Genomic DNA, 10,880 nt, shown 5'->3' with positions numbered 1-10,880 from the left:
AGAATGAAAACCTGACAGTTGCAAAACTCACAGCTGGAAAAAAGTAGTTGTTATGGAAAGTTTTCAGTTTGCCCCTGGACTGGTCGCGGAGTGACCACAGCAAGCTCTTTTAGACCAGGAGGAGAACTGTGCTGTGAGGACCTGTCTCTAAGGGGAGCACCCTGGCCACATCAGGGTCTGGCCACTCTGGGATTTTCCTGGGGAAGAACTTCTTGGCCATTTAGGACTTTCAAATAATAATCTTCAAGAACTTGACAGAGAATAGAGGGGAAAAAATGGCCCTTTGGCCCTTTAGCATGGTTGCCTCATCAACAGGACTGGCTTTAGGGGCTAACTACAAGGTCAGCTGGTTGGGGTGGCTGCAAAGGGAAAGGTTAGAAGGCAGGTTAGAAGCTGATGTGTGCCTATGGATGGGTAAGTGACAACTTTGAGCTAGAGCTTAAGGTGATGTTGAGTCTTTAAATCATCCGTGAAACTCAGGGGAGGGAGGAGAAGAGATTGCAGAGCTTCTCAGGCTGCTACCACCATCACTGGTTCATCTCCCAACACTGCAGGGACTGTTGCATTCCCTCTCAAGTCTCCTGCGGGCTCCAGGCTACCCCTACAGATAGCAGCCCAAGGCATCCACAGGGGTGGTAAAATAAACTAATTTTATTACCTGCTCATGGCCTCTGTGACGTTGAGTGAACTCCAAAATCCTTGGTGTGTTTCTAGTTTTTCATGCAGCGTGTTTACATTTTGCAGCTGGCTGGTTGGCCACGAGGAGAACAAGCAAAAAACAGATGTGCACTACCGGTCTATGGGAGGAGAGGGCAACTTCAACTGGAGATTCATCTTCCCCTTTGACTACCTCCCGGCTGAGCAAATGTGTTACATCGCAAAAAAGGTGAGTGTCCCTGCACAGACGTTTCTACCTTCTCATAGTGACTCTGGGGTGAAATGCGCTGCATGATCTAAGACCTGCACAACTGCAGCACCAATGGAGCTACGCAAGGCTCAGCCTTACATTTGTGTTATTTGAAACACAAAGCTGTGGACAGGTGGGGAAATTGGTTTAAAAAAATCCACATTTTGAATACAACATTTGTGGGGTCAGAATTAGAGGTGGCTTTGTGTAAAGAGCCTGGAGAGACTGACCCCCCAGGAAAGACTCCTCTGGACTGGAGGCAGCTGAATATTGGTGCAGTGGTGTCAAAGTGCTTTCCTGGTTGCATGGGACTTCCAAGATGCCTAATCAACAACAGGGTTACTCCAAGGATGGAGATGGCATTTCCATGGGGATGGTTAGGTATGCACCTCTGGTCTCCAGCATAGCGTAATGGGCATTGTGCTGTACAATAACTTCCCAGAAGGGCTAAAGAGGGGTGAAAGGAAGGAGCTGCCTCCAAGTGCCTGAAGGGGTAAGCAGGAGGGGCATGTAGGGGAACATGGGTTGGGATGTACCATTGATGCAGGGATGGGAAGAAAAGTTTTGGTTTGGGATTCAGGGTGAAGATGCCTTTGGTCTAGTAAGAGAGCGGTGTACTCGGTTGGGGAGTTAAAAGTGGATGTGGTTTTGGCCCCCTCATTCCTACATCTGTAGTTGGCTATTGCTTTTGGTGTCCCTTAGATAAGCTAGGGCAACGTGATGATCAGATGTGGACTGGGAGTTGCACAGAGGGAAGGAAACAGGGATGGAGCTGGGGTGCGTATGTGGAAAAACGCTGGTGAAAATTGGACTGGCTCTCACGGAACGCTTTAGGGGAGGGAGATCTATTCACTTAAATTTCCTGCTCATCACCTGGAGATTAAGAGGAGTATTGTGGGGTCTCTGTGTCTGTGTGGACAGCAGGGACAACCCCTGCTTTTGAGACTTGGTCCTGTTTTGCGGCACCTCCCTGAAAGCTCAAACCCCTTCAGCCACCCAACCCTGAGTCTTCGTCCCTGCTCCCTGCCTTGCCGCTGTGAACTCAACCTCGGTGTTCGTTTGAATACAGACACCTCGTTGCAGTGGGACCATCTGCATCCACAAAGCTCACCTGGGACACCCATCCCAGCTTGTTCTGTGGGGCCAGCAAGGTCCCAGCACAGCCTGGATTGGAACTGGCACTTTGGCAGGGAAGATGCTGAGCAAATTCCCCATCCCTCGAGCCAGACGATCCCCACGAGGAGGCCTAGCTTCAAAATGAGTCGCTGGATGGTTAAACTGATTGACAGAATCATAGCTGTACCCATTTCACGCTTCATGTTAAACAAATCAAAAGTACAGTGTGTACTACATTCAATTATCCCCCTTTGAAAAAGCAAAGACCCCCCTATAAACCGTTTAAGAAAATACATCCCACTGTGCTGATATTGATTCTTCTCCGACCACATGTCTGCCAACACTGTATCAGAAAATAAACAGCTTGTAAAACCTCTCTGTAAAGGAAAAAATAATGAATGAAAAGCCATGCTTTGTATTTGTGGGACACATTCCGCTCTGGCAATTTTTGATCTCGCCATGTGCTGTTTGAACTCCAGGTTCATTACTGCTGCTGTAAAAGCCCATGCACCGAACTTTAAACGCAGGCGATGGAAAGTGGAATTTAAATCAAAACGGTCAGATGGCAAATTCTGAGCTGCTAAAAGCCACCTGCGCCCAGCCTTGCTGGTGTTGGCCCTTGGAGAGAGCGCTGCTGGGAGGAAAGCAGCTTTCAATTTGCTCTCCTTTGTTTGCTCCACTCACCTCCTTGCAGACTGGAGCTCCCTTTAGCATTGCAGGATGGACTGCGGGAATGGGACATCCCAACCCAGATTGCAAATATTCTCCCAAAAGAGCAAGGACGCCTCTGGGCAGCAGGGTCTCCGCGATGTTTAGTTCTGGTGTGCACGTCTGGGGGGATCTGGGAGCCTGCAAACCCGGGGAAAACCCAGGTGCCACGTGGTGGAACCGGACCCTGAAGCCTCGGGATGGCCAGCGGTAGCCAGGATTGTTTAATCCTTGCCGCAGCACTGGAAGTTTTGGGAACTTTATCTCCAAAGCTTCAAAGCACTGGGATTGCTTGGGGTTTTGAGGCTTCAGTCTTCCCACGGGACACCTCAAGGGAAAGCAGGAGCCTGTAAATCCTGTGAGCATCAATTCAACTTATAGATTGGAAGTGTAGGCCCTTATTCCTGCTTTTCTAAACATTTTAACCATTTCAGAATGTTTTTCCATCCATACCTTCTCTTGCTGCAGTAATGTTATAAGGATCTTGCTTCTCCTTCTGAGAAAGGAATTTACCCCATTCTGAATTTCAAAAAAATCCCTAAGAAAGAAGAAGTCCATCTTTGGGACAGCTCGTCTGAAAATATGTAAATGCATGTTTCTTTAACATCCTCTCTCGGCATTTATTCAGAATTTCCTTCTTCAGTTCCCGCTTCTTTTTGTGCCATCTTTTTCCAGCAGCCAAGGACAAGTCAAGCCGTGTCATTCGCATGGCCACAGCGTGCTTGCAGCTTGCCGAGTCCTGCAAGAAGACAGTTTCTTAGGCTGCAAACCATGCAGTCGTTTTAGTGAAAGGGTCAATACACATCGCGTGTTGGAGCGCTGTTGTTTCACAGGGGGATCTAGGCTAGAAAGGTAGATTCAGCGCCCCTGACATGTTTGCATGAAATTGCATATTGACTTAAGTAGGGGAGGAACAGACAGGTCCAGGTCCCAGATGAGCCAGCCAGCAGAGAGAAGAGCAGATGTCTGCAGGGTTTAAACTTTAGATCCCCAGGTCTAAGCCTGGCAGGTCTTGACTCTTGCAGACAATGTTATCAGATGGTCATGGTACAACCAGAGTCTATCGAGAGCAATGCCGAGATAGGCTGGATGTGGATCACGTTTCACTGGGCACCCAGTCAGAGAGGCGCTCGGCTCCCATGCCTCGCAGGCGCTGTGGAGGTGGAAAATGCATGAAATTGATTTTGAAATGTTCAGCTTCAAGTGCCAATTACAGCGGTAGCTGAATATAGCTGCCAAATCTGAGTTCTAGATGTCCTCTAGGGCAGAAAAAGCTTGACACTGGATGTCTGAGCAAATGTCATCTGCATAAATGAACATTCAGGGTAGAATTTCAAGAGCATCTCAATATACGAGTTAAAAACTATTGGTGCTTGAGTGGACCTGGAAATAAACCACTAAGCTGGAGCTTCCAAGACCTGGCTGGGTGGTTCATATACCATCTGAAAAGTGTTGCATAAAAGAAATTCCAGGAGATGAACATAATGAGTATGGGAGCATTGTTGGCAATTTCAAATCCATGTCATGCCATGTCATTGGCAGAAACCAGACCAAGGAACATAGCTGTTGTCTTCATACTTGTTCTGCTACTAGACTTCGGTGTTAGGTGTCAACAAGAAAATGAAGTATTGATGCCAGAACACAAAATATTCTGTTTTGCAAAGACAAAGAGAACCATTGGAAGAGGACCCATCCCACTGCTGTAGAAGAAACTGCAAGCAACTGTCTGGTTTATTCAGGGGGAAGCTTGGGGCAGCTGTGTTGAGGCTCTTTTTCAAGGAGCTCTTACATTCATTTCTTCCACCTTGTGCTCTCAACTAAAGGGGCCCATCCAAGTTTTAAGCAGATTAATTGCAACCTACCTGGGCACAAAACCACACTGGCTTTGAGCTGGAGGTGTTTGGACGTCTGGCATCCGGCAGTGGTGGGTGCATGCTGCTCGCATGGCTAGAAGTAGGTGGTCCTATGGAATAGTCCTAGGAATAACCCTGTGGCTGTGAGGTATCGGTGATGCTTCCACATATCTCTTTGAATAATTGAGACCCTGTTTCTGCAAGGTGCAGCTGAAGCCTCTGAGTTTGCTGGCTCTGGCATTGAATATAACAACAAACCTGACATTTGGAAGCGTTTTTTCTATAACCGATCTGCTGGTGGCATCCCAGAAATCATACTAGAGATAGGTCTTCAGGAGCGATATGAGAAAGAGGGAGGTTTGGGGTCTTAAACCCACCTAGAGAGAAAAGTGCAAAGGCATTTGAGGGAAAAGCAGGGAAGAAGGGGCTGTAACTCACAGCTTGTTTTGTTCTATTGCTGAGTAGAGCCAAGAATAAATTCTTCCCTCCCTGGCGTTGAGGCTTTCCCAGCTCCATCTGGTTTCATCGATTCTGGTTACTTTGTCTGCAAATTCATTACAGTGTCCTGACATCTTCCTGGTACTGACAGTTCCGACCTGCAACGGGCCAGACCCTCACCTGGGGCAGATCAGCTGGTGCATTCCTCTGCGCCCAGCAGATTCGCACCAGCTGGGAACGAGGAGCCAGTGCCAGTGGTGGGGCGCGTGGGGACGTCCCTGTTGGCCATTGATTTTGCATGGGGGAGGCTCATGCCGTGCAGTGACGGCTCGTAGTGCGATGCTCTAAATCAGCTGAGGGCTCGTGGGCAGCCTGGGCTCGGTGTATTTGTCAGACAGGGCAAGAGTTTACCCTGGAGGTAAGCGTGTGGCCTCTCCGTTGTTTAATTTTTATAAAAAAAATAGCCACGTGTGGGAGGTTTCTGCAACTGGGTCCCTGTGTCATCCCCTTGTTCTGTTACGGTCGTTGCCGAATCTCCAGGGTGTACGAAGAAATCTCTGTGCTCCAGTTGGTTTTAGTTTGAGATTTTGAGTATCAAGCACTGATTTTTGTTTAAAACGGTTAATATTTTATTAGATTGAAATTTTCATTCCTCTTTGGTGTCGGAAAGCTAAAAAAAGGCTATTGCCTGTTAATTTTGGACTTTTTCCTCTCCCGTTTCCTGTCCTTTATCGTGTCCTTCCCTGTTTTTCTTGGTGACATCAGAAACCAAAGCAAAACACAAAATGTTCCTTTTCCTTCCACATTTAGCCAAAATGCAACATTTTGAATGGGCTCCAAGCACAGTTTTTTTCAGAGGAAGGCAGAGTTAGACAAGGCAGTCATATATTATGTATTTTAATGGGACTGCAACAGGCAGATACAACGACACAAGAGTCTTCTGTAGTAGGACAGGGGCAGCAGTCATGACCTGGGATGCACCGGCAGCCTCTGTGATATTCAGACAGGAGCTACTGTTGTGAATTTTGCTTTCCAGTGGATGTGCAGAGAGGGATGAGCAAAGCACGGCTGTGTCAAGACCTGAAGGTCCAACAGTGCTGTTCACAAACTGGCCAGGACTGGGACTGGCTTGGAGCTCCCTAAAGGGCAGTGGGATGGCCCCGTGTCCCTGGAAAAGCCTAATAAACTCTGCCAGAAGGAAAGCATGGGAGGCTGAGAAAATAGCATTGCAGCAAGCAATTCCAGGGACCGAAATGAGAGTATGTGCCCCAAGACCAATATTATGACTATTTGACATTTATGGTGTGGTGACGCCTGGAGGCCTCCTCCAGGTATTGGCAAGGCTGTGCCCGAATGTGCAGCAGAAGCTGTACGCTTGGGATTTTGCTCAGCTGCCATCCTGATCAGGGGAAGATGCAGAAAACCAAGTGCTACGAGACCCGCGATGCAATTGTCAGAGTTGGCAACAGCAGGAAGATCAAAGAGGCGAGTTAGCCCAGTAGAAGTGCACTAATGAGCGGGCTCAGCTGTCTGCGTATTACAAATAGATGAACTGTCCCAGTGGGATGAGGTTCAGATAAGCAGTTTCTCAACACCTTGAAGGATGGCCCTGCAGGACGGCCTGTCCTGGCTCCTGCAGCAGAAGAGACTCCTCTTGGCTGACCTCCGAGGGGGTCTCCTGTGTGGCCAGGGCTCCCCAGTTGCTGTGGGATGAGGGACCTGATGCTCTCCCACATGCACATGCTGAAACGGGACAGGCTTGCTTGGGTGCGAACATGCTGGGGCCTCCCCAGAAAAGCAGGGTTGCTCCTTACTTTGTATTCCATAGCACATAAGCAACTCAGAAGAAATGCAGCCCTGTCAACACTTTCCTAGTGATATGAGCTTATTTTTTTTTCCTGCCTCCCCTGCTGCATTATTCAGGACCGTAAAATATTCATCAGCCTCCCCTCTCTCCCCCCCACACTGCAAAACAAACCCCCAAACAATAATTCAAGCCCCCTTCCTTCCTATGTCTTGCAAAAGGCTAGGAAATAAATTTCTTGCCTTGGGTTGTTTTTATAGTGAACTTTCGTAGCTAGATTTAATCACGGAGGCAAATTTCACACTGCCTTGAAATGGACCCATAAACTTAGCTCAGCATCAAATTCCTCCTTCCCCAGCCTGCCCTTACAGCTCTGCTCTGCCGTGTCCCCAGCTTCACGGGGCTCCGAGGAGGAAAGCTTCGCCACCAGCCAAGCCACATTTGCAGTGTTTTTCCACAAGAAAGGCCAAAGCTGTACAGATCGTGCTAGCGTTGTACGAGCTCCGCATTGCCACCCGGAAAGGGTCGACTCCTGCCTGAGTCATCCTTCATCAGGCAGGGAGTCCCCGGCAAGCCAGGGCATTGCTCTCAGGGGTAGAAGGGGTGCTGGGGAGGCAGGGGGATGCAGCGAGCACCCACGTGGCCAGTGTGTGGGTTTTGTTCGCTGTGAGTGCGGGCAAGTCCGTGGGCGTTGCAATGGGAAGGAGGGAAGGTGGAAACCCAAAGTCCTGTCCGTTTGCCAGCAATTGCATGGTCAGTCCCGGGGGACACTTACCCAGTTGTGTTTTAGTGCGTGGGAGATGACCATAAGGCACCGCAGCACCCGCTGGCTCTGACCTGGGTTCAAGGTGCTCTCCTCCTGCCCCGGGAGAGCTCAGCCGGCACCGCAGGTGGGGAAGGAACCCACCAAGAGGAGGGGGATTGCTGCAGCAGCTCAGAGACTGGGGCAATAATTTGGGTCTCACAACAGCCTGCTGCTTTTCCTGGTTCCTGCTGTTTCCCCATCAGGGCACTCATGGGATTGGGCCTTCCAGCAGGCAGTACCTTTGTCAGGGAGCAGAGCTGCCATCACCGCACCTCCCTTTCAGAGGGGCTGCTCAAGTGCTAGGTTTTGCTCACGTTCGACTCCAGGTGGATGGGATGGTGCAAAGAGAAGGTTCAACATGTGCTTGGAGAGGTGGTTCAACCCAGGCAGCAGTGTAGCGATGCTCTTGGAGCATGGACACGTCTGACGAATGCAGATGTGGTGGAATCAGCCTCTAAGTTGGGGACATCAGTTATCACTGGAGAGGAAGAGGCACCTGTAGGACATTTTTCATCCTCTCCCAAGCTGAGCACAGATGGGGGTGCCTGAATTGCCCCAGCAAGGGGCAATCGGAAGGAGCCCGTGGTGTCTCGCTGTGGTGCACACCATGGGAGATGAGTCTTCCTCCATCTCGCAGACCCCAGATGAACCTTTCCAACCCATGGTGAGGTCATCTGGCTGCCGCCTTCTTTAGGCATGGGTACATGGCTCCTGGGGGCTTTCTCCTCTGGATGACTAACAACCCTTCTGCAATGCAGGACCCAACCAATATATGGGAAAGGGAAGAATCACCATAAGCTCTTTTTTTTTTTCCCTTATTTGCAGTTTTAATTTAAAATGACTTATTAGCTGGGAAAACATGCCCCCCCTTAGATAAACATACATTTTAATACATTGCAATGAGCAGAGGGGGAGAAATGGAAGTTTCCATTGACTTTATTTTATTTTTCTAGATTAGAAAATATTTAAAATGCATAAATAAAATGCTCCATTGCAAAAATGCTGGCGTGTTTTTCCAAAGCAAGGCGGGGAATGGAGCTAAATTGAAATATAACCGTCCAGGGTGATCTCTTAAAGTGAAACCAATTTCAATGGGATTTAAGTACCCACAGTCTCCCTGCTTGAATATTTATGTTCTTATGGAGTGTGACACATTCTTTTTTTCCCCCCCTTTTTTTAATATTGCACGATATAATGAATCAGAGTCTTGTAGCCACCACAGTGAATTTATGGTGCTACGTATGTGTCGTGAATAATGCTGAAGTTTCCTGGTTTTAATTAAATCTGTTCTGTTTGTGATACTGCCATGTTGCAAGAGTGCGGCAGGAGGCATTGCCCACAGGACACACCTCTGAGCCTGTGCTGTCAGTAGACACCGGTCGTGACTCTGCCTCCTCTTTGCAAGCGTTGGCTGGAGCCAGAAATAACAAGATCTCTGCTTTGTGTGTGTCTCCGTCTCTCTCCTTCTTAGCCCTACCTCTCAGGCATCTTGTGGCATCCCAAAAGTGGTATTAGATCCCTGTTGGGAAATACTACCAGTTGCAACCACATAAATAGCAAATTTTGTGGCATGGGCACGTATCCAACATGTAGCGTAATGATGTGACCGCAAGCTCATTGTCACAGTAATGGGATTCAAACCCTCCTTGTTAGAGAAGTTTAATTTAAATGTTCCCCTCCACTGGCTTTTTGGGGAGCGTTGGTCTGACTACCCAGAAGGCAGACCATCCACCTTGCTGTTGGCCTATCCACTGTAGTATCCGGGCCGCTGCAGCTGCAGACTTCTCATGGGTGAGCGTTTTGTAAATCATCTCCTCTCCGGAAGGCAGAAATTGCTGCCTCATGCTATTGCTGAACTCCCACAGGGATGCCGTCTCCCACGCAGTGGCTATTCCTTATTACTGTGCCTGGGTTGCAGAAGTGATGGACGATAGCTCCTGCGCTGCACAAGGGTTTGGTAAATGATGGTAATCACAGGGGATGCTCGTTTTCATTCCAGGTGCTTTGCAAATAGGGTTCTGGGACTGCTGCAAAACCTTTCCACAGGTTGTGACGGCAGCTCTAGTGGCAGGGAATAGAAAAAATATTGCCCATCTAAAAGAAATGAGAAGGGCGTGTAGGCAGTGACAGATCTCCGATTATAAGGACTGAAATCAAGTGTCACAGTGCCACCGCTCAGTTGGTTGTACAGGGAGCCAGGCTCTGGTCATCGTGGCTTGCTGGTGCTCTGAATCTCTCCTTTCTTGAACTTGGATGTAGTAATAGATATGGCAGGCACATTACGTGGCTTGGCAGCAGCCCAGTGTAAGATTAGCAGCAGATTTACTGGGATACCATGTCCAGCTCTAGCATTCACCTGTCCCGAGAATGAAAACCTGGGAGATGTGCAGAAAAGATGAACAAAGTCATCTGAGAACTGAGGAACCCACCACACAATGAGCTGCTATGAAAGCACCAGTCTCTTTCTTTACATATTCATGTTTAGTAAGTAAACTTGGGAGCCGCAGGCTGCCTACAGGTGGTAGAGGTGTTTGCAGGTCACAAGTTGGCCAACTGCACCCAGACTACTTACAACAGACCAGACAGCAGATCAGAGCAGTGGTGGATCCAGACTTGCGCAGGGCTCTGGCTGCTGGCAGAGCTGGGGTGAGAGGGGAGCAGAAGGGGAGGGGATGTATTTGAATTGCCTACCATAAGTGCTAATTTAAGTGTTATTCCTATATTTTTCCATTAGTTAAGAGGAAAGTGAAGATTGGCAGCACTGGCGCTAAACACTCGTTGCTCTCCACCTTGGAGAGTCACCCTCAGGCTAAATCATGCAAATATGATGCTGTCACTCCAAAAGATCCTATTTGCAAGCTCATGGTGCCTGTTTGCTAAAATATTGTCACTAAATTAAGGCACAAATTGAAGCCAAACCAGAAGTATCTTGGGTTTTCCACCGAGCATCCTTGTCCAAGAACTGGCCAGAGCCAGTAGTGTCCTCCTGTGGCTCTGGCCCTGCAGAACTGGCGCAGGACACACCGAGAGCGTTATGTTACAGGACTTCCACTGCTGTGAGATGAGAGTGGCCAGGCTCTGCCCACTTCTACTAACGAGCCTTTTATTTTTCCTTGTGTTTTTCTTTTTTTTTTTCCTGGTGTGATTTTAGGAGCACTTCTGGAGCTTGGACAAGACAGAAAACAAGATTCCACCGCAGCTTATCTTCCAGATCTGGGACAATGACAAGTTCTCTTTCGATGACTATTT

General features: G+C 48.6%; 1 protein-coding gene across 1 annotated transcript in view; it reads left to right on the top strand.

Moving 5' to 3' along the window:
* The window catches only part of DYSF (dysferlin), a 109,167-nt gene that overhangs the window by 87,750 nt on the left and 10,537 nt on the right, over positions 1–10,880 (top strand). The window contains exons 44-45 of the mRNA XM_009320898.1: positions 745–886; positions 10,783–10,880. Of these exons, the coding sequence (XP_009319173.1) occupies positions 745–886; positions 10,783–10,880 (240 nt within the window). The remainder of the gene's footprint in view (positions 1–744; positions 887–10,782) is intronic.

Source organism: Pygoscelis adeliae, unplaced genomic scaffold, assembly GCF_000699105.1.
Source record: "Pygoscelis adeliae isolate BGI_AS28 unplaced genomic scaffold, ASM69910v1 Scaffold273, whole genome shotgun sequence".
Lineage (NCBI taxonomy): Eukaryota > Metazoa > Chordata > Aves > Sphenisciformes > Spheniscidae > Pygoscelis > Pygoscelis adeliae.
This window is presented reverse-complemented; position numbering and strand designations above follow the sequence as displayed.